Source organism: Euleptes europaea, chromosome 17, assembly GCF_029931775.1.
Source record: "Euleptes europaea isolate rEulEur1 chromosome 17, rEulEur1.hap1, whole genome shotgun sequence".
Taxonomy (NCBI): domain Eukaryota; kingdom Metazoa; phylum Chordata; class Lepidosauria; order Squamata; family Sphaerodactylidae; genus Euleptes; species Euleptes europaea.
This window is the reverse complement of record NC_079328.1, coordinates 18,489,019-18,512,156: the sequence shown is the minus strand read 5'-3', so window position 1 is coordinate 18,512,156 and position 23,138 is coordinate 18,489,019. Positions and strand designations below refer to the sequence as shown.

The following is a 23,138-nucleotide window of genomic DNA, read 5'->3' as shown; positions in this document are numbered from 1 at the left end:
AGAGGCAGAGCCAGAGAGACTCCCCCCCTCCCCATCCTCCTCCTCCTCCTCCATCCTCCTCCCCATCCCCATCCCCGCCGCCCCTTGATTGCATTGGGGGATCCTGCCGGAGAGGCGAAGCAGCTGCGAAGGAGGGAGGCGATGCGCAGCGGCGGCTGCTGTTGCTGCGCCTCTGCTCTGGCTCAGCCGTCCAAAGCGGAGGAGGAGGAGGAGGAGGAGGAGGAAGGGCTTGGAGAGGAGGCTCGCCTCGCCTCGCCAGCGGCCGCCTTTTGCACTGAGGCGGCGGCCATGGAGCAGCGCGCTCGCCCGCCTCGCGCGCCCTGCCCGCGCCAGGAGCCGCCGGCCGCCCGGGCGCCCTGAAGGAGCCGAGGGGGGGGGCGCCCCCCTCTCGCCGCCGGGGGGCTTGTCGGGCTGCCCTCCCTCCCCCAGACCCCCCGAAAGGATGAGAGGGCGTCCCAGGCGCTGCCGCCCCTGCCCCGCGCGCCCCTGAGGCGAGCGCGCCGGGAGGGAAGATGGGCGCCGTCCTCAGGAGCCTCCTGGTCTGCGGGTTGTGCGCCCTGGCGAGAGGTGAGGCCCGGGGGGGGGGCGGAGGGGGCCGCGGCGAGGGGGCCGAGCCCCTGCCTGCCTGCCTGCTCGCCGGAAGAGCTGCCCACTCCCCGAGGTCGTCCGGCCGCCAGGGTTTTGGCACAGCCGGCCAGCCGGGGCCCGGCGCGGCTGGGGAGGGGGCTTTCCGGCGCCGCGGCTTGCAGCGGGGAAGGGGCCTGCGTGCATTGGGGGGGGGCGTTTTTTCTTGGGGAGGGGGGCTCGAACCCCGTTTGGGGGGATTTGGCCCCGGGGGGTGGACACGCCAGGAATGTTTCTCGGCGCTCGCCGGAGCGCAGCCCCTTTCCTCGGAGTGAGCCCGCTTGGGGTCGCCGGGACTGGCTTCCCCGGGAGCTCCCTTGGGATCCCGGCTGGAAACCCCCTCCCCGCGTTTCCTCGCGGTTCCGACCCCGTTGGAACCGGTGGGGGTTGCTTGAGTCAACGCGGTTGAGCGGAAAGGGCTCGGCTTGAGCTGGAGATCTGTGCGTGTTTGTGTGTGTGTGTGTGAAGGGCCGTCAAGTCGCAGCCGACTTATGGCGACCCCTTTTTGGGGTTTTCATGGCAAGAGACTAACAGAGGTGATTTGCCAGTGCCTTCCTCTGCACAGCAACCCTGCTCTTCCTTGGTGGTCTCCCATCCAAATACTAACCAGGGCTGACCCTGCTTAGCTTCTGAGATCGGACCAGATCAGGCTAGCCTGGGCCATCCAGGTCAGGACAGGCGTGTTTACTCGGGGGCAAGTCCCACTGAGCCCAGTTTAGTTTATTCCCTGGGAAGACCGGGGAGGGGGAGGGAAGGAATGTCACAGGCTGCATTCGCTTTAGAAATGGGGCCTAAACAAGGTGAGACTCCTGAGCCTTTTTACCTGCAAGTAAGTTTGATCGGGCCCTGACCTGGATGGCCCAGGCTAGCCGGATCTCGGCAGATCTCAGAAGCTAAGCAGGGTCGGCCCTGGTTAGTATTTGGATGGGAGGCCACCAAGGAACAGCAGGGTTGCTGTGCAGAGGAAGGCACTGGCAAACCACCTCTGTTAGTCTCTTGCCTTGAAAACCCGCAAAAAGGGGTCGCCATAAGTCGGCTGCCCTGACCTGGATGGCCCAGGCTAGCCTGATCTCGGCAGATCTCAAGCTAAGCAGGGTCAGCCCTAGTTAGTATTTGGATGGGACACCCCCAAGGAACACCAGGGTTGCTGTGCGGAGGAAGGCACTGGCAAACCACCTCTCTTAGTCTCTTGCCGTGAAAACCCCCCAAAGGGGTCGCCGTGTGCATCCTGATAGTAGCCAGAAGTAAATTCGCATTTTCTCTTCTTGGGTGGAAACGCATATTGCTGTGGGCTGAGCACAGCAGGCAGGCAATATTTTTTCTGTGCACTTGGGGAGAAAGGGGCGATATTGGACTTACTGTGTCCGCACGCGCGCAAGCCGAAGTCTGTACAGTTTATGAAATGTTAACGTCTTATGCACCGTGTGAGCTCAGTTTGGAGAAGAAAAGGCTGCAAGGGGATTCCAGGACCTCCAAGAAAAGTTTATGTTCAGTTCTAGAGTCCTGGTTGGCATAGGTGGTTATTTATTTGCACCGTGGGGGCGGGGAGAGCAGGAATATAATGGTCTGTTTATTCAAGGTTTGATTTCTTCCTTGTCCCTCCCCCTCCCTTCACTTCCTGTATCTGTGGTGAGCGGAGAGGGCTTGGCTTCAGATACTGGCTTTCTGTGGCTGTTCCAAATGCTGTTTGGGAGAAATCTTTGTTCGCATCAATCTCGCAGCTATCCTCTTTCACTGCCGAGGAAGGAGAAGAATGTTGCTTGTATTTGCGTGAGAAGGAATCCTGCCTAACTTTCCCCCCCTTCTTCTTCAGGTTTTTCTGCCAATATTAGCTTGTTTTGATGGAAGCTTAGGAAAATTGAACTGGTTGAGAGGAAACTTTGGAAAGGAAGTTTATCGGTCCTGTAGGGAGGGAAAAATTGTTCTCCCATCCCAAGTTTAGGCATCTGTTTGCCATATTGCATCATCTTGGAAATAGTATACATGTTTTAAATATGTGATGTAACTCTAAATGCTTCACTTGTGAAAGGAAGGCTGAATTAACTGGATCTCTGGCGTTCAATATGAAAAGTAATCCTTGGGGTAATTTTTTCCCCTTACATAAAATCTAACAGAGCTCTGTTGCATCGCCCATAACCAAAAAACCTGATTTAAGTCACAGGTCTAGCAAGAGTATAAAAATCAGTAGGCACAAATTCTCTTCTTCTTAATTTAAATTTCATGCTGCACTTCCATATTTCTGTGAATTTTCACTGAGCTTCTACCACCTTTGTAGGGAAAAAGTTTCTAAAGATGGTTGGATTATCAGTAGTCTTCAATTTTTATTTCTCCTTCCATCTTAGTGCCATTCTGCATAAAAAGAAAAACAGAAAAATTGGAAATAATCCACTGGGAAGTTTTACTGTGCAACTCTCGCTAGAATTAAGGGCAGCTGCTAGGGTTGCCAACCTCCATGTAGTGGCTGGAGATCTCTTGCTCTTGCAACTGATCTCCAGGCGACAGATCAGTTCCCCTGGAGAAAATGGCCGCTTTGGCAATTGGACTCTATGGCATTGAAGTCCCTCCCCTCCCCAAACCCCACCCTCCTCAGCCTCCAACCCCCCCCCCCATCTCCAGGTATTTCCCAACCCGGAGCTGGCAACCCTAGCAACTGCACCAGAAAACAACTGTTCTCTCTTGCTGGCCCTTTTGAAATGGGTGGAAATTATGTACAAGCCTGCAAGTTGTTGCCCTGCACATCCCATCGAAGTGAATGGGAACTGTGCAGGAAAACACTGTGCTCTTGTGTGCCACCCCTTGATTTCAGTGGAGCTAGCACAACAGAACTCATTGGAGACCCTCATCACCTCCGGGTTCGCTTTCTTTTCCCTGTTCGGCAATGCGCTTTCCAGAACTGTACACAATTTTCATTTCATCTCTGTGTGTGTTCAGGTAGGGATAAGAAATCGGAGCAGTTTAACTCTGAAACAAGCATGATAGTTCATTCTTTTGTAGTAAGCAGCACACATGTGCTTGGCATCTAAACAGCATATTACAGCGAGTCTGGCTTTGTAGTGAGGGCAAGAGAGCTCTACATCACTGTTAAAACCACTGGCAAAATGGTTGGGACTGGCGTGAATGTGGTCGCTGTGCTTCGGAGTGGTGTGGCGCAGTGCTGGGGTGGAATGGACTTCAGACTGCATGTGAGATTACATTTTTCAGAGTTCTGGGTTAGTCATTCTCTCACGCAAGCCTCACCTAGTCACCTAGTGTCTTCTACCTTACCAACCAACAGCCCAATCCTATGTGTGTTTACTTGGACACAAGCGCCACTACGTTTATCCTTGGGACCCCAGCCATTGTATAAGTTCCATGGGGAAAGTCACATTAGTTTATTTCAGCAAAAGGAAAGAAGAATTTTGTGACATTTAAAAGAGTTATTGTGGCATCATCCACGGTCAGCAGCCTGTTGGATGAAGTGAGTTGAAAGTTTGTGCCACACTCCGTCTCTTAGGGTGCTTTCACACATCCTGAATAATCCACTTTCAATGCACTTTAACGATCGTTTGTAAGTGGATCTTGCCATTTCACACAGTAAAATCCATCTGCAAAGTGCATTGAAAGTGGATTGAAAGTGCATTCTGCATGTGTGAAAGCACCCTTTAATGTCCAGGGTGCCACAAGATTCTTTGTCTTCCTTTGCACAGTTTCTTGGAAGCAAGTTCTATTAGGCAGCGAGGGAATAGCGTTCAGGTAAATGTACCTAGACACAAGATCAAGCTGTAAATCAGCTAGGTAGTTTGTAAACAGAAGAGGAAGTCCAAGGGTACAACGAGTCCATTGGCTGGCAGTTGGCAGAATTTACTGCACTTTCTTAAGAAGCAGTGGACTCAGGCTTGACTGAGACATGTTTCACATCGCCTAGAAACAAATCTGTGGTTGCCCTGAGAGCCATAGCCAATGCCAGTGCTCTGATGTGTGATAATACAACATGTTTTCCAATCCCTGCTTGCTGCATGCTTTATAATTCCAGGAGTACACTTAAGGCTTTGTGTGTAAAAAGATGTGCAGTTCAAAAAAAAATCTTAGCTGTCCTATCACAGTCTTAATAGAATGGGGCTAAAGAAAAGGGAATTCCATTATTCCCTTCTCCCTCACCCCCCGAAGCCCCACAGCAATTAATATAAGGCAATCCTTCTTCAACAACTTCTGCAATATCCTTTAGGGAGTTTCCTCATTATGAGGAGTTTCAATAGGCAAGGGTGGGGTGGAGGATGAAATTTGCCCAAACATTGTAATTTTCACAGCTGGAAATCATGACCAGACACTGGAGAGTTGGTAGTCTTCACCTTTTCTCCCCTTTAAATATGTTGCTCACGCAAAGCCGGCATCAAGGGACTATAAAATATTTATGGAACATCCCAGTGTGGCATTATTGCTATGAGCTGTGCAGCTGTGATTGCAGAGTCAGGTTGGGAAGAAACTGAAAATGCAGTCTGTATAAACGACTCTCAGATGTAAATACTTTATGGGGGGAGCATATAGCTGCGTTGAAAAATAATTAGGCAATAGTCCTAGGCCTAAAATGTCTTAAAAGCCAGCATGGTGTAGTGGTTTGGAATGGTTGACTCTAATCTGGAGAACCGAATTTGATTCCCCACTCCTCCACATGAATGGCAGACGCTAAACTGGTGAACTAGGTTGGTTTCCCCACTCCTACACATGAAGCCAGCTGAGTGACCTTGGGCTAGTCACAGCTCTCTTGGAGCTCTCTCAGTCTCACCTTCCTCACAAGGTGTCTGTTGTGGGGAAGGGAAGGTGATTGTAAGCCGCTTTGATTCTTCCTTAAGTGGGAGAGAAAGTTGGCATGTAAAAACCAACTCTTCTAAAAATAGTAGCCTACAATTTCTGTGTTTGAGCCCCTGTTGGATGACCAGTGGAAGAGGAAAAAGGCAGGAAGCAGGTATTAGCATAGTTTTTTATTTTGAACATAAGAAAGGCCCTTCTGGATCAGACCAAGGTCCATCAAGTCCAGCAGTCTGTTCACACAGTGGCCAACCAGGTGCCTCTAGGAAGCCCACAAACAAGACGACTACAGCAGCACCATCCTGCCTGTGTTCCACCGCACCCAAAATAATAGGCATGCTCCTCTGATACTAGAGAGAATAGGTATGCAGCATGACTAGTATCCATTCTAACTAACAGCCATGAATACCCCTCTCCTCCATGAATGTGTCCACTCCCCTCTTAAAGCCCTCCAAGCTGGCAGCCATCACCACATCCTGGGGCAGGGAGTTCCACAATTTAATTTTGCGTTGTGTGAAAAAATACTTCCTTGTATCTGTTTTGAATTTCTCACCCTCCGGCTTTAGCAGATGACCCCGTGTTCTAGTATTATGGGAGAGGGAGAAAAACATCTCCCTGTCCACTCTCTCCAAACCATGCATAATTTTATAGACCTCTATCATGTCTGCCCTAGCCGCCTTCTTTCCAAGCTAAACAGCCCTAAGCGTCTTAACCGCTCCCCGTAGGACAGTTGCACTAGTCCCCTAATCATTTTGGTCAAAACAAGACCAAGGAACCCTGAAGGCTATAGCAGCAAAATGGTTAAACATGAGTTATTATAATATGTTGAAACAAATATAATAATATATCAGATATCGCATTTTCAAATAGAGGAAACTGTTTCTATTTCTTCTGAAATTAACAGTGGTAGCCTGCTCAAGGTTGACTCGGCCTTCCATCCTTCCGAGGTCGGTAAAATGAGTACCCGGCTTGCTGGGGGTAAAGGGAAGATGACTAGGGAAGGCAATGGCAAACCACCCCGTAAACATAGTCTGCCTAGTAAACCTCAGGATGTGACTTCACCCCATCTGTCAGTAATGACCCGGTACTTGCACAGGGGACTACCTTTACCTTTTTAAAATGGGTTTTAGTGAAGAACTTAGAAAAAAGCTGTATTGCTTCACTTTAGGCCTCTACTGGTGTTGGCTGTCTTGTAAATGGAGCTTTACAGTGTCATCCAGAGCATAGTAACACCTTTCTAAGTATCAAAGTCAGTAGCCTGAGCAGGGTGTAACTCTGCTTCGAATGGCATTGTTTATCCTGGCAAGCCCTTGTAGACCTGTTGTCAAGATTTTAATTTTTTCATAATAGAGGCTTTGTGTATGGTTTTGGGTTCTGTTGATCAGAAATAAAGCTTAACATGACTTCTTGCTGATCATTTTGTGCTTTCAGGATCAGGGCTCTGGTTTCCGTCCTGAAATTCCTCATTCCCTGCTCTCTGCCCAACACAACACCTTCCTGCTATTCTTTGTGTTTGCCACCGAGAGCATAAATAAGTTTTCCCGCAAGATCAGCCATTTCCTTCTGTACACTTAGCACAACCGTATGAGCAGGTTTGCTCTAAAAAAAGCAAGCTACACCTTGAAAAGGGTTAGTGCTATGTGAGTGCACTTGATATGTGTGAATCCCTCTGCTTTACAGATCAGTTTTTTTAGCTTGGCATCAAAAGCTAGCAGGATACAGGGCCACATTTGAGAAAAGGACATTTATAGTTTTTTGGCTCATCTCCAGAGTTCTGCACTCGGCAAATCCTTGATTCAGTCCAAGTTTCCCAAACTTCTGATAGTTGATACACTTTTTTCTGAATTAAAATTAGAGGCGTATGTTTTGTATGCCAAATAGTTCTCTCTTTTTTCCTCATTAGCGCATTATGCATAAAAATTGCTGCTGTTTGAAAGGCCATCTCCTATTTTTTTGTGTTTCATTGTTTTTACACCACCTGAACATGTGAAGCTGCCTTATACTGAATCAGACCTTCGGTCCTTCAAAGCCAGTATTGTCTATTCAGACTGGCAGCGGCTCTCCAGGGTCTCAGGTAGAGGTCTTTTACATCACTTTCTTGCCTAGTCCCTTTAACTGGAGATGCCAGGAATTGAACCTGGGACCTTCTGCACCCCAAGCAGATGCTCTACCACTGAGCCATGGCCCCCCTGATTGAATTAAGTAAGCTCAGTGCGCAATTGGGCTTTGACCTCTGAAGCATTTCTGCTTTGGTAGTGATCGGTCTGAGGATACCCAGTGCAGGTAGATGGCAGAATTGTCTACCTCCAGTGGACTGGAAAGAAGAGCATCCAGAACAGTTGGTGGGTGCTTCTGTTGACTGGTGCTGGAGTTGTGGAAATGTTTGTGAGAACCTCAGTGGGAACAAAATATTATGGGATACAACCAAATTGGTATCTGTTTATGCCACGTTTCCCTTTCATTCTTCAGTTGTAACCTTTTTTTTTTTCATTTCAGATTTGGTGTGTACTCTTAATACCATAGTATTTATCCTGTTCTCCTTTCAGCATGTTGAACAATCAGTCTTTTGCTGAAACAATTTTAGTAAAGCCTTAAGAAAGGATTATAGCATTTGTGGCAGAGCTTAATGTGGCGGGGAGCTGATAAAGTGGCATTACTGCGAACTCAATTTAAAACTAAGTGGAATATGCTGCCATTTCTGTTTCGGCTAAAGTTGCAATTCAAAAGAAGTCGTGTTTGCCATTATTAGAAAAGAAACTTTCATTCAGAATTCCATGCTGCATAATCACAGCTGGTGGAACTGACCCTCTCCCTCGTGCTGCCAACTTGAAGCTGGAAATTTGCATTGTGTTGAAAAAATTTTCCCACCACTGTGTACAGTGAATCTTTCAGCATGCCCTCGAAATTTTTGCTGTTTGAAAGATGGCCAACTTAATCTGGTGCTGTTGACTGTTTTTGAATGAGGGGGACATGCCAGGCCAGAATACAGAAAGGGTTTCTGTGTTACAGTAAGGCTATTCTTAATCCAGGAGCCCCGTGGCGCAGAGTGGTAAGCTGCAGTACTGCAGTCCAAGCTCTACTCACTACCTGAGTTCGATCTCAACGGAAGTTGGTTTCAGGTAGCCGGTTCAAGGTTGACTCAGCCTTCCATCGTTCCGAGGTCAATGAAATGAATACCCAGCTTGCTGGGGGTAAAGGGAAGACGACTGGGGAAGGTACTGGCAAACCACCCCATAAACAAAAGTCTGCCTAGTAAATGTTGGGATGTGACGTCACCCCACGGGTCAGTAATGACCTGGTGCTTGCACAGGGGACCTTTACCTTTATTCTTAATCTGTTCATCCGTATGGCTTGCTGGTGAAAACTGTTTCAAGCTTGCTTAGTGGCTGTGTCTAGAATCTAGACTAGACTCTAGATCAGTTGTTCCCAAAGTGGGCAGTACCACCCCCTGGGGAGCGGCGGGATTACCTAGGGGGGCACTAAGAGGCAAGGGGGCAGCGGGGTGTGTGCTAGAGGTGGACCCCTACAATTGTGTTTTGGATAGGGTAGGGGGCGCTGGGGTTGAGTTTGTGGAACCAAGGGGGCGGTGGCCCGAAACGTTTGGGAACCACTGCTCTAGATCTTGACTCTGTATGCATCCCAGTACAGAGTCACTGGAAAAGACAGTCATGCTAGGAAAGGTTGAGGGCAGTAGGAAAAGAGGACGACCCAACAAGAGATGGATGGACTCAATAAAGGAAGTCACAGCCCTCAATTTGCAAGATCTGAGCAAGGCTGTCAAAGATAGGACATTTTGGAGGACTTTGATTCATAGGGTCGCCAATGAGTCGGAAGCGACTTGACGGCACTTAACACACACACACAGAGAGAGAGACCTTTAAAACTCTCAACGGCTGTAGAGCATCATATCTTTTTGCCCTTATTTCCCATTTTATCTTTGTCTGTGACCTTCGTTCCCTGAGTACTGGTTCTCCTAGCCATCCAAAAGATCCCTGTTTGGACTGACCCTTTGCTGGCCTTTTGGCTTGGAACTCTCTCCTGCTGTGCCTCTTTCTTCCTACCATTCCTCCCTTTGCCTTATGCCCTCAGGCGCCATTCCTAATCAAAACAAAGCCCAGGCAGGTATGAACTGCATTTCCTCACCTTTGTCCCTTAACTTTTTTTTCCTTCTGGCATTGTTGAAGACTTGAGCTTAAGCTCCTTGGGGCAAGGTGTTGCCTGGGTGAAACTCCATTACCAAGGATTGCAGTCTCGATATATATAATCACTTATGCAAAATCGAAATGCAATGTATTTCAGATAAAATAGCTGGGGATGTTGTTGTTGCTGTCGTCACAGCCAACTTAGGACGACCCTGTAGCGTTTTCAAGGCAAGAGATATTCAGGGGTTGTTTACCATCACCTGGTTCTGTGTAGCAACTCCAGTACTCCTTGGTGGTCCCCTATCCAAGCATTAACCAGGGCCGACCCAACTTAATTTCCGAGATTTGATGAGGGCTAGCCTGGGCTATCCAAGTCAGGTTGCTGGGGAAGTTATTTCCCTCTTATTATTTCAGTAATGTCTACTTTGGCACCTAGAAGCTTCGAGTGGCTGAACGATGAGGAATCATCCGAGTGGTTCTCCCCTCTCCCCATTTCTCTGTGCAGCTGAAGATCTCATGCCTAGGAGGAAATCCCCTTGAACGAATTGGTACTTGCTTCTGAGTAAACACACAAGCTCGAGTTTTGGTGCTGTTTTGCAGCTTGTTTGGTCTGCAGTGTAGAGTTGGGGAGCCAGCGTGGTGTGGTGGTTAAGAGCGGTGGTTTGGAGTGGTGGACTCTGATCTGGAGAAATGGGTTTGATTCCCCTCTCCTCCACATGAGTGGCGGACGCTAATCTGGTGAACTGGATTTTGTTTCCCCACTCCTACACATGAAGCCAGCTGGTTGACCATGGGCTAGTCACAGTTCTCTTAGAGATCTCTCAGCCCCACCTACCTCACAGGGTGTCGGTTGTGGGGAGGGGAAGGTGATTGTAAGCCGGTTTGATTTTTCCTTAAGTGGTAGAGAAAGTCGGCATGTAAAAACCAACTCTTCTTCTTGAAGGGCAGAGGTGAGTGGAAAGAGGAAATTTCCAATCCTACACTGTTGAGAACAATGGTCCTGTTTTGGGTTGTAGGCAGTGGTGGGTACTCTTTATCCCGGGTTCAAGATTTCCTTCTACTGCCCCTGAAATCAATGAAGCCATTAGTAGTCATGCCATCTGCCTGTCTGTCTGTCATCTTCCCCTTTCCCATATAAAAAGTCAGAGTAAAGAGCACTGAAAAATATTTCCCTACCTAGCTACGTTTCTCTCACCACAGAGCTATATACTCCCAGAGCTAGTATATAGAACATAGTACAAGCATACCCCGGAGATATTGCAGGTTCGGTTCCGGACCACCACAATAAAGCAAAGAAGCAAGTCACATGGATTTTTTGGTTTCCCGGTGCATAAAAAAGTTATGGTTACACTATCCTGTAGTCGATTAAATGTGCAATAGCATTGTGTCTAAAAAATATGCTGTAATAATAATGAAAAAGTTTGAAATATTGCAAGATTTACCGAAATGTGACACAGAGACACATGCCTGTTGGAAAAATTGCCCCATGGACTTGCTTGAAAACGCAATATCTGCAAAGCGCAATAAAGAGAAGCACAATAAAATGAGGTAGGCCTGTATATTGGCAACAACTGGCGAGAGCAGCAGGGGTTAGTACCATCCTGCTGTGGCTGCCCTTAGCCCATTGACTTTGGTCCGCTTAGAAGAGCATGGCTCTGCTTAGGACTCTGCTTAGTCTCATTTTGAGGCCCCACATAGGAGCCGTGACAACTAGTTGTGTGAATTGGTTCTCATAGGTTTCCAGTTGACAGTGGATCCAGCTCACAGTTTTGTTTGTACTTCCACTGTCCTGCCAGCATTTCATGGCAGTATATTGTAGCGTATGTGTGTAACATTTTTTTTAAAAAATTGAAGGATTTTTTCTAAAATGTTTTCTGGAGGTATGCAGAAACCTCTCCTTTGTGCCTGACTCAGTACAGGTACTTTCATTATCCTCATGGGCATTGGTGAGTGTACATGAGAGGAAGTTGGGGCAGGAGGAGCGAGTGTGTAGAAATCACATTTCCCTCATACAAAATCTCTCCCGTCTAAGGTTTCAGAAACTTGAGCCATCCAGTTTTCTCCCTTTCTCTCCCTTTTCCTTTCAGTTAGCATTGAGGTGCTCTCAACATTGTGCCTTCTAAAACATTCTGATCTCCAGCTCCCCCCTCTTGCTGTTCCTGGCAGTAATCTCCCAGGAATAGCATTTGGGGGGGGGGGGCATTTTGGGAGGCCTTGGGAGGGGAGAGATGAGAAGGTTGTGCTCTGCTGATGAAAATCCCTTTTGTCAGTAAAAACGTCTGGTGTATTCAAGCCCATATTGATGATTATGCAGTTATATACTGTATTTATGCAAAAGGAAGATGACTTTGAAGGTAAGATGACACCCCCAAAAAGGTTATACATAAAAGCAAATGACACTAAATTTCCAACTAGCCATCCTAAGAAAGATAGCAGTATATATGAACTTGTATATTGATTACTATTCAATTGACAATAAATAATATAGACTAAAGAAAATAATTACTTTCACTTTTTACACCTCTTGGCATTATATCTCTTCACATGTAGTACTGGATCACTGGTCATTTATGCATGGGTACTTTAACGCACGTTTACCCTCGGTCTGTCTCAGTTGTTCCTTGGAGTTATGCATGAGTTTTCCGTCCATTAGAGATGACCCAGTCCGCACAAATCCCAGGACTTCCCATTCCTCTGTTAACCCGATTCTTCCCTCTCCTCTTAGCTCAGCCTGGGTGAAATCCCCTTGTGTAAGGCAAAGCGTGGGACATGCAAGTTTGGTTTCTCTCACAGCCAATTACAAAGCAGCGTGTAAAGAGGCGGGGATTCAAATGCTTCCCGTTTCCTCAGAGCTCTTTTCTGAGCAGAAGAAAGGCTTTTTAAAACCAAGACTTGGACCCCCCCTTTCAGATTGCTCCGTTTTTTGTTTTGAAAATCCTTTTTTATGCAGCAATTGAGGGGGATATTTTTGGGGGTTCTGTCACAGTAAGCTTTACAAAGTAAGGCAATTACAAAGCAGCATTTAAAGGGGTGTGGACTTGGTTTGAGCTTGGAGACTGCTGGTGCATAGATTCCCACCAAGAAAGTGTGGGTCCAACGAGCAAAAAACCTCAGGAAAAACTCCCATGTATATACACCCACTGTTTCAAACTTTAAAAGGCAAGAGGCTGGCTTTTCACCCCCACCCCAAGCTAAACCACTAGGCAAAGTCTGAGATCACAACTGACCAGTTGGCAATGCAATACTGAACAGAATTACACGTGACTTGACAGAGGGGAAAAACGTCCTTTGAAATCAGTGGGCTTAGAAGGGTGTAACTCTCCTTGGCAGAGACACTGTTAAGCAGCCTTCCCACCCACCCCGGTTGCAGTGCATTCTGTATGATAGGAAGTCACACTTTTCCAAGAGACTGTGTAGTATCACCAATCCAGTATGTTTCCCAGTCTAAACTATCCACAAAATCTAAAATGCCCACTAACAGTTATGTGTGTGTTAAGTGCCGTCAAGTCGCTTCAAATGCATGACAACCTTATGAATCAATGTCCTCCAAAACGTCCTATCTTTAATAGCCTTGCTCAGGTCTTGCAAATTGAGGTCTTGCCATGGCTTCCTTTATAATGGGGGTTACCGCATTATATTTTCCCAACGATGTATTAAGAGTTTGAAAATGTTATAAAAAATACTGTTCGCACTTTCTATGTATTCCCACCGATGTTTTAAAAGTTTGAAACTGTTATAAAAAATACTGTTCGCACTTTGTTTGGCCCCTTTAGCTGTGAAGACGTCTTCCAACCATTTTTTAGCTGTGGCATCCAAAAACCCTTTTGAAGCGATGTTTTTTATATCATTTTCAAACTCTTAATGCATCGCTGGGAATACATAATGCGGTAACCCCCATAGAGTCAATCCATCTTATTGGGTCTTCCTCTTTTCCTGCCGCCTTCAACTTTTCCTAGCATAATTGTCTTTTCCAGTGACTCTTGTCTTCTCATAATGTGTCCAAAGTACGACAGCCTCAGTTTAGTCATTTTAGCTTCTAGGGTCAGTTCAGGCTTGATTTGATCTATAACCCACTGATTTGGTTTTTTGGCAGTCCATGGTGTCTGTAACACTTTCCTCCAACACCACATTTCAAAGGAGTCTACTTTCTTCCTGTCAGCTTTCTTCATTGTCCAGCTTTCACACCCATACATAGTAATAGGGAGTACGATGGCGTGAATTAACTTCATCTTGGTGGCCAGTGACACATCCTAATGTGATAAATTGCAATATGCAATATGGCTAATGTGATAAATTGCAAAAATACTTGCAGGCTTTGGAGTTTCTCTCTCCTGGGGAAAAAGAGCCCAACTACTAGACAACTCCTGCCTGAAGCACAAGAGAAGAAGTAAAAGCCTTTGTGGAGTAAAATTCAGAGCCAAAAACACGGGTCAGTATTAGTAGATGAGCAAATCCACCCCCTACTGTTCTTACTACTTTTTACCATTTGCTAGGCAGGGAACTGCAGTTTCCAGAGTCAGCAAGTCCGCCAGACTCCTCCTCTCTCCCCCGGAAACTCAAAGCAGCAACCTGAGACGTCAGGCCTCTTTCAGTGCCACTCATCTCTGCTAGTGAATGAGTTCCTACGCTTTCTCCATCCTTGTCCGTGTGCGCAGCAAATCACCTTTCGCATCAAACCCTCCCTCCCTCCTCCCCGCCTAGCACCAATCAGCAGACCTGTGTGCCCAAGTGGAAGACGACACCTCCCCTTTTAAAGAAAGCCAAAAAAGGCTTTAAAAAAATGTTGTCTTCCTTCTGAGTTAATACGGTATGTTGAGATTTAATCATGATATCATCGCCATAATAGAACATATTTCACGCGTCTTTAGAGCAGATTGTAAACAATGGGTGTGTGTAGCTTAAAAAAGGCTTGCAGGGTAGCCGCTGTTCTTTAATGACTGAGAATTGTCTCCCGGCAAGCAGTGCAGAGAAGATGTTGGAAGGAGGATGAGAATGGATTGTTTTTCTTTCAGGCAACTGCTGTGCCCCAGATGACTCATGTTAGTGTAAAATGACAGGTGAGCTAGTAACACCCATGGATTTATTTACAAGGCAAGCTTAAAGAAACCGTATATGAACAGTTTGTATGCTGAGAGGTCCAGAAATGTGTGCACCTCTTGGAGCTTGGCGATAGTTGTGGTTGCAGAGGAGCCTGGGCTTGGCTGCCGCAGCTGGGCACTACAAGGACCCACAGCAGAGCCAGGGAGCTTCTGGTGGGCCCCCCCCCCCATCGCTGTAAGATAAGCGTTGGTAAGAGAACAGGGCTGAGGGGGAGGATGCCTGGAGCTGTGCTGGGGGGGGGGGGAGATGAGACTCTCCCCCACAAGTGTTGTGGGCCCCCACTTGTTTCCTCTATTGTTTCCAGTACTCGCATTTTTATAAAAGCATCTGCCTTCACAATGCCCCTCATTGCTTTTTTTTAATAATACAAGAAGCATAGTTGGTTTTTATATGCCGACTTTCTCTACCACTTAAGGAAGACTCAAACCAGCTTACAATCGCCTTCCCTTCCCACGACAGACACCGTGTGATGTAGGTGGGGCTGAGAGAGTGTGACTAGCCCAAGGTCACCCAGCTGGCTTCGTGTGTAGGAGTGGGGAAACAAATCCAGTTCACTAGATAAGCATCTATGAGCCCTGTGGCGCAGAGTGATAAGCTGCAGTACTGCAGTCCAAGCTCTGCTCACCACCTGAGTTCGATCCCGACGGAAGTCGCTTTCAGGTAGCCAGCTCAAGGTTGACTCAGCCTTCCATCCTTCCGAGGTTGGTCAAATGAGTACCCAGCTTGCTGGGGGTAAAGGGAAGATGACTGAGGAAGGCACTGGCAAACCACCCCGTAAACAAAGTCTGCCTAGTAAACGTCGAGATGTGATGTCACCCCATGGGTCAGGAATGACCTGGTGTTTGCACAGGGGACCTTTACCTTTTACCTTAGATTTGCATCTGCCGCTCATGTGGAGGAGTGAAGAATCAAACCCGGTTCTCCAGATCAGAGTCTTTTAATTAATTATTATTATTTATTATTAATAATAATTGAGACAAAAGATACAAAAAAAGCACAAAAAGGCACAAAAAAGACATATACAAAAAGAATATAGAATACAAAAAAATCAGATAAAATAACTATCACTGAGATTACTATCCATAGAGTTGATCTCAAATGCTTAAACTAAGATATTTGACAATTACCATCTCTAGCATCATTAATCCATGCCCCTAATTTCTTGTCATTCCCCGCCTCCCCAGTTTGAATGTACAAGTAGTATTTCATTCCAGTTTATGATTACAGAAGACGCTGATTGCAGAAAGAGAGCTGCTTCCCATTGCAAATCATGAAGTGTCCATACCTGCTGCTATTGCTTGGGTTCAGCATTCAGCTTGCTCTAATTGGTTGTTGTGTAGTGTACTGTAAGCTGTGCTTTGCATCTATTTATTTGTTTAACTTATTTATAGCCCACCTTTTCTCCCTTTGTTTCCATCCCTGCAATAAGGCCCACAACCCAGAGAGGTTCACGGCTTACCTGCCTCTGGTAATGGCTGTTCTAAGATGGGAACCACTTGTTAACCACAAGCCCCACTGGGCAATGACTTTACTCCAGTGTGGAAGGGCACTGCACTGGAGAAGAGCCACAGGTGGCTCTTGAGCCACTGAGTATCACTGGTTTATGGATTCCTGTAAGCGGAGAGAGTCCTTAAGATATGGGGGGCTCAGGTCATGTAAGCAAACGACCAACATCTTATAAAGAGCATGGTGTAGTGATTTAAAGTGGTGCTTTGGAGCAGTGGGCTTTGATCTGGAGAACCTGGTTTGATTCCCCACTCTTCCACATGAGTGGCGGAGGCTAATCTGGTGAACTGGATTTCCTCCTCCACATGAAGCCTGCTGGGTGATCTTAGGCTAGTCACACTCTCTAAGCCCCACCTACCTCACAAGGTGTCTGTTGTGGGGAAAGGAAGGGAAGGTGATTGTCAGCCGGTTTGATTCTTAAGTGGTAGAGAAAGTCGGCATATAAAAACCAACTCTTCTACTGAGCCTGGATATAAGTGTGCAACCCTTTAAAGTTGTTTATTTGTTTATATCTGCCCACCACACTTAACAGATAGCCAAATTTTGCACTAACTGAAGTTTTCGATTGTCGTTTAAGGTCAGGCCCACATACGGCATGTAACCTCAGTGTTACAGCAGTATGGATCGGCGTGGGTTGATCAGCTCATTCCAGAAGGGAAGGCAATTGATAAGCAAGATGTACTTAATAGAAGGCATGTTTAGCATCGGCAACACTCTCTTCCTCAAATAATAAGGCTGGGCCCAAGAGTGGCTCCAAGCTCTTTATACAGAGTGCCAAAGACAGCCATACCTTGCTTAAATCAGACCGCCTGCTGCTCAGAAATCAGCTGCACCCCAACCAGCATCATCTCTGTCGTGTCTCTTACCTTGTTCTGTCATAGCTCACCTGACCATCCAGGTACCAGTTTGTGATGAACATCAAAAAACAAATATGACAGTCCGGTTTCCTCGGTATGTCCTTTACATGGTTTGTGAATTCAAGCTGTTTAGAGCCTAGCAGCCCAGTACCAAGTCTTTACCACAAAGAAAATAAAAGTGCCAGCTTAGTTGCAGTTAATCTGTGCATGGCTTCTGAATGGGATGTGTGTCTGGCAAGTTCCTTATCTGGAAGGAATTGCTCCTTGCCCTTTTCAGATGGCTAGAATAAAGTTAGGAGTGGTGGGAAGGGAGGAACGTTGTGGGATGCTGTACTGACAGTTTGGGAGTTCCTTTTGGCACTTCACCCGTGCTGCCTACATGTCTGGAGACAGGAGCACAGAAAAGCCAAGGTATTTGCTGGAGCTTGCTGAGGCTTCAGTTCTCTTCTTTAAAAAAAATGCTGCTAGTTTTGATTTAAAGAAAATAAGAGTAGAGACTTGTGTTTTGCTTCTTGTGTGATTGGCATGAGCCATTCATTTATAGCAGGGGTCCTCAACTTCTTTGAACCTGCGGGCGCCTTTGAAGTTCTGACATTACGTGACGGGCGCAGCCACGAAACGGCTGCTGCAAAATGGCGGAGGCGGCCATAAAACGGCTGCTGCAGCTTACCTTCAGTCACACAGCAAAGATACTTGTGCTGTGGTGGCAGCTGCTGCCAAAACAACATTTTAAATAGTCTGCACAGCGAATCAGTTCTCTAATGCTCACTCAGAAGCCTTGCTGGGCGGAAGCCCCACCTGGCTCCACCCACATCCAATCAAACCTTTATTGGCATAGATCTTTTAAATACTATATTCATTGATTAAAATACAATGTTTGAACATTAAGATATCAGTAACCTAGCGGAAACACTTGGGCACCAAGAAAGGCGTCGTTGTAGTGACAAGCTCAGTGCCCACAAGGCATCGTGTGGGAAGAACAATGTGAAAATCCTCTCCAACCTATCTCTTTCTCCAGGGTTCTGGGAGCTCTTCGGCAGGCTAATTCCCTCTTCAATTTTTTCCCTTTCAGCTGACACTCTACTGTTTACAACAGGCTGTTCCTCCTACAGGAGCATGCTCAGTCCTTAGCAGGTCATTTTGTTTCCTTTCGTTTCCTTAATTTACAAAATCTTTTCCCCCCCTAAATACTTGGAGAGTCTCCTGGGTACATCAAGAACCCTGGCTTGTCTGTAGAGAACTCTGTTTTGCTGCTTTGATTATCATAATCGATTAATTATCACACTTCTGTTTTTTTGTTTTCTGTTCCATCTCATCGATTCTTTGGTGGAGTCGTGACTCCCCCTGACTCACTGTGGCTCCAGTGTGCTACTAATGCGCGCCAACTGGTTTTAATGGCTCTTATTGGTTTTATTGTCAAAATGTATTGATTTTAACTGTATTGCATTGAATTTTACATTATGATGCTGGATGTTTTCCAATGACTCTTAGTCATCCTGAGCCCGGCCTTGGCCGGCAAAGAGAACAGGGTAAAAATCTAATAAAATAAATAAATATTGGGGGTGGGGCAGCCACTTTACTGTTACAAGGATGGAATGATGGTGATTATCTGACTTCAGATCCCCACCGATTTCTTCGGGAAGATGATGTCTGTAGGCACTCTTCGTTATCCACAGACTATTCACTTGTTGGTAACTTCATATAATTGACTGCATTGTGTGTGTTGAATCCTTAGCTGGTTCATAGCCTGACTTAATGCCTTCTTTTTTCAAAGCTTCTCCGCTGTTGCTGTATGCAAATCGGCGTGATCTGCGATTAGTGGATGCCACACAGGGGAATGAGAATGCCACAGTTGTGGTGGGTGGCTTGGAAGATGCAGCCGCCGTGGACTTCGTCTTCGCCCGTAGCTTGATATACTGGAGCGATGTAAGTGAAGAAGCCATTAAACGGACAGAATTCAACAAAACCGGGAGTGTGCAAAACGTGGTTGTTTCTGGGCTTTTGTCGCCTGATGGTCTGGCTTGTGATTGGCTGGGTGAGAAACTGTACTGGACCGATTCTGAAACAAACCGGATAGAAGTTTCCAATTTAGATGGATCTTTACGGAAAGTTTTGTTTTGGCAAGAGTTGGATCAGCCCAGAGCAATCGCCTTAGATCCTGTAAGAGGGTAAGTCTGTCTTCTCTTAAAACTATTATTATTATTATTATTATTATTATTATTATTATTATTATTATTATTATCTTTTGCCAGTTGCATAGATATTCCTAGGCAAAGAGTACAAATCCAAACTGATTTCAGTCTCTGTTTTACTGCAATCATGTTTACAAAGCCCGCTTCTGGTAACGTTTTCTGTGTTGCATTCTAGAAAGCCAATCGGTTTTGAGTGGGGCACATATTAAAAATGGTTCAAGACAAATATTAGCATTCTCAAAGATAATACTTTTATTGCAAGCATTCCCTATCCTGCCAACCCCATATAGTTAAATGAATCTGATGGAAAGTTGTTGTTGCTGTTGACATCATCAGTATACTTGTACTTTGTAAAATAAGCAAAACAGCGGCTCTCCCCCAAGGAGCTTATGCTCTGGATTTTAGTAGTAGTGGAGAACCAGGGATGAATGCAAGCATATCTGTTTACATGCTTGCACAAGTGCAAGCCCTGAATATCAGATTTTCTGAACTGGGACCCACTTCTAAACTTGCTGTAGTTTTTAGGACCACCATGCAGAGGAACTCCTTGCTACTTTCTCCCCTTCCCAAAATCAAACACAAGTATCTCATATCCATTAACACTTAACAAGTTTATATTTTATTTCTCCTGTTGAGTATTCATAAATATTCAATAGGAAAAATAAAATAGAAACTTGTTAAGTGTTAACAGATATGAAATACTTGCATATGATTTTGGGAGGGGGAGAAAGCATTCATAAATATATCCCTGACCTGGATGGCCTAGGTTAGCCTGATCTCATCAGATCTCAGAAACTAAGCAGGGTTGGACCTAGTTAGCATTTGGATGGGAGACCACCAAGGGTTGCTACACACAGGAAGGCAATGGCAAACCACCTCTGTTAGTCTCTTGCCTTGAAAGCCTTGAAAACGCCAGTGTCTCTGTCATTGTACACACACACATTCATAAATATATAGCACTGTTGAACAACAAGCTGTATTACATGGCCATTTAGCATATTATGCAGAGGCAAACCCAAATCTGCCATCGAGCTTCCCAGCACTTTCTCCTTCAGTCATCCTGTTCACCTTCTTCCCTTCTGGCCTTGCAAGCCACTTGTGTGTAATGTTGTCAACAAGCCTGGAGAAAAATTCGGTGACCTTTTCATAGAGGCTTAGGGCAATTCTATGGAGATAAGTAACATCACCTGTTGTGTGACATGAAAGTTTCACTTGCCCATTTACCCACATACAGCTTCTATTAAAGGGACAGGACACTTTTCTCCAAGCCTCTTACCAGACTCACTTTGGGGTCCTGATCCATAGTTTGAGCTCCAGTGCCCTAGAACCCTGGTTTTTCAAACTATGTTCCAAACAGCCATGAGGCTACTCAGAGGATATATAAGCTCTTGTCCCCAGATCCTCTGCAACGTTATCGTTTTTCTGTAGGTGGTTGAAAAGGTTCCCTTTAGGTAAAAAGTTGCACATTTCTACCCTCATTGGAAGTCAGTGTTTCTCTGTTTATGACACATGTTCATTTAAGAAACATCTTCCTTCTGGAAGAGAAAACTAATGTACCTTTCTGTTTCAGTGGTAGAAATGGTCATGTGACTATAGGACTTGCTGTTCTCCATGTGGTATTAATCTCATGTCCTAAAAAAGCTAGTGTGGGCTACATGATTTACTAGCTTCCTCGAAATTGTCATTTTAAGTGTTGCCAACAGCTCATTAGTACCATATCCTGGGCTTCCCACACTCACACAATTGTAGCTTCACCTTGTTGGGAGTTTGAGATTGAAGAGGTTTTGACTGCTAAAATACCAAACCAGTTAAATCCCCAAAAGAACTGTTGCTATTGGTAATTTTCTGGTTCAGATTTTCAGAAGGGGATAAATACCAGTATTTTGGGTTATTTGGGTCCCCCGATATGATTTTGCTATTTAGATTCAGGTGTTTTTAATACCAAAATTTTTCAGATCCATTATTCCCTGTGGTTAATATTTCCAGGGGGCTGGAGGAGTTGTTGTTGTTGTTTTCAAGCAACCAACACCTAAATTGCAGGCAACATTGTAGTACTTGTCCACCAAAGGAACCCCCCCCCCAATTCTATGGACCCCTGAACAAAGTGCTCCCAGCCATCCTACTTGTCTCCACTGTTTCCTGTGTGGGAAAAATGCTATATTTCCTCCAGGGTAAAGAAGCCTGTAGCCAAACACATAAGATAAATAACCGCTGGCCAAAAGTCTCCCGATACAAACAAAATCAACAAGCTCAACAGAACCCATGTCAAGCTAGAGAATCCAAGACTACACAGGAGGACACCAACTCAGACACACTGTAAAATTGAAGAAAAGCAATTCTGGGAGCCTTAAGATACTGGTCTTGAAAACTCCCACTGTTTTTCTGGACCCATTTACCAGCATCCCTCACACCCTCCAGACAACTGAATATACCAAAAGAAACAAATAAGGTTTTTTTCAGATGTACATCCAAACCAGAAATGTCTGACTTCACATCCCTATTCATGACTACATACCTTCAACAAAAGTGCCAACACCTTCATCCTTAACCTATTATTGAAGCTCTATTGAAGTTCACCATTAGAAATAATTAGTATTAGATACAGTAGGTAGGAAATTAGAATGCCATCTTTTAACATTGAGTCAGTGATAGTAGTTTTATTCTAAGTTTTAACTTACATTATATAATGTATTTCATATGTATATTTGTTGGAAGCCACCCTGCGCCCAACTTGGTTGGGAAAGGGTGGGGTATAAATGAAATAAATAAAAATATTTAGATTTGTGGGATTTGTTTCGAATTACAGGTAGAAAGGACTTAATGGCCTGTGTTGCCTTTTTGATTTTATCCATATTTATTGTGTATGTTGTGAAGCTATAGTAAGACTAAGTATTTGTTACTGAACTGTAGAGTTGCAGAAACAGAAATTGAATTGTAGAAATATAATCCCTACTTGAATGTATTAACGTTTGTATGTGGTGTTCTTAACTGGGGCTGAGAGAGCCAGTGTGGTGTAGTGTTTAAGAGCAGTGGTTTGGAGCGGTGGACTCTGATCTGGAGAACTGGGTTTGATTCCCCACTCCTCCACATGAGTGGCGGAGGCTAATCTGGTGAACTGGATTTGTTTCCCCACTCCTCCACATGAAGCCAGCTGGGTGACCTTGGGCTAGTCACAGCTCTTAGAGCTTTCTCAGCCCCACCTACCTCACAGGGTGCCTGTTGTGGGGAGGGGAAGGGAAGGTGTTTGTAAGCCGGTTTGATTCTTCCTTAAGTGGTAGAGAGAGTCAGCATATAAAAACCAACTCTTCTTCTTCTTTCACAAAAGGAGTGTCTACTGTTGATATGCAGACCCCTTCAGAGTGGTTCTGTTTCGTAGCTGTGGTTGGAGGGCTTTCTGCTCCTTCCATTGTTGAGTCAGGAAAGTGAAAGCTGCCTTTCTATCTGCCCATCCGGGTTTTTTAAATTTATTTATTTACATTTTTGTACTGTCAGAATGGATGCGTATGTGCTGTTTGACAGGGAGAATCCAAAAGGGTTTGTATGTGCTACAGATGGAAGAAATTCTGATTGCTGCTGCAGCACTCCTATGCCTGGCTTGGACCTTATTCCTTGCGTAAGACGGAGTCCGGCTTCCTCATTTGCTCTGTATCTAGCAGTATAAGATGCTGTGTGGTCCGTGGCTAAGTTGTACTCTGCCTGGATTTTGAATTCTCTGCCACAGATTCACTGATCGTCCCTGATCCAGAAAAATCTCAGCCTTATTGTTTGCTGTCTGTAAAATGGTTAAAGTTCAGAAGACAATGTTTTCTACACTGTAAACTCCTTAATAGGCTGTGCATTTATGATGTGACATATAGTTTGGAGTAAGGAAATAACAGCACCACGAGGCCACCAAGTATATAGAAGATCCTAAATAACAATTTTATAATGCA

At 45.5% G+C, this 23,138-nt stretch overlaps 1 protein-coding gene and 1 non-coding gene across 2 annotated transcripts in view; one reads left to right on the top strand and one right to left on the bottom strand.

Annotated features, from left to right (window-relative positions):
• The first annotated feature begins 501 nt into the window (after positions 1–501).
• Positions 502–23,138, top strand: part of LRP6 (LDL receptor related protein 6) — a 119,444-nt gene continuing 96,807 nt past the window's right edge. The window contains exons 1-2 of the mRNA XM_056862965.1: positions 502–567; positions 18,789–19,182. Coding sequence (XP_056718943.1) covers positions 513–567; positions 18,789–19,182 — 449 coding nt within the window. The 5' untranslated portion in view covers positions 502–512. The remainder of the gene's footprint in view (positions 568–18,788; positions 19,183–23,138) is intronic.
• TRNAP-GGG (transfer RNA proline (anticodon GGG)) lies at positions 7,526–7,597 on the bottom strand. Its single transcript has one exon. It is a non-coding gene; the product is annotated as a tRNA-Pro (tRNA).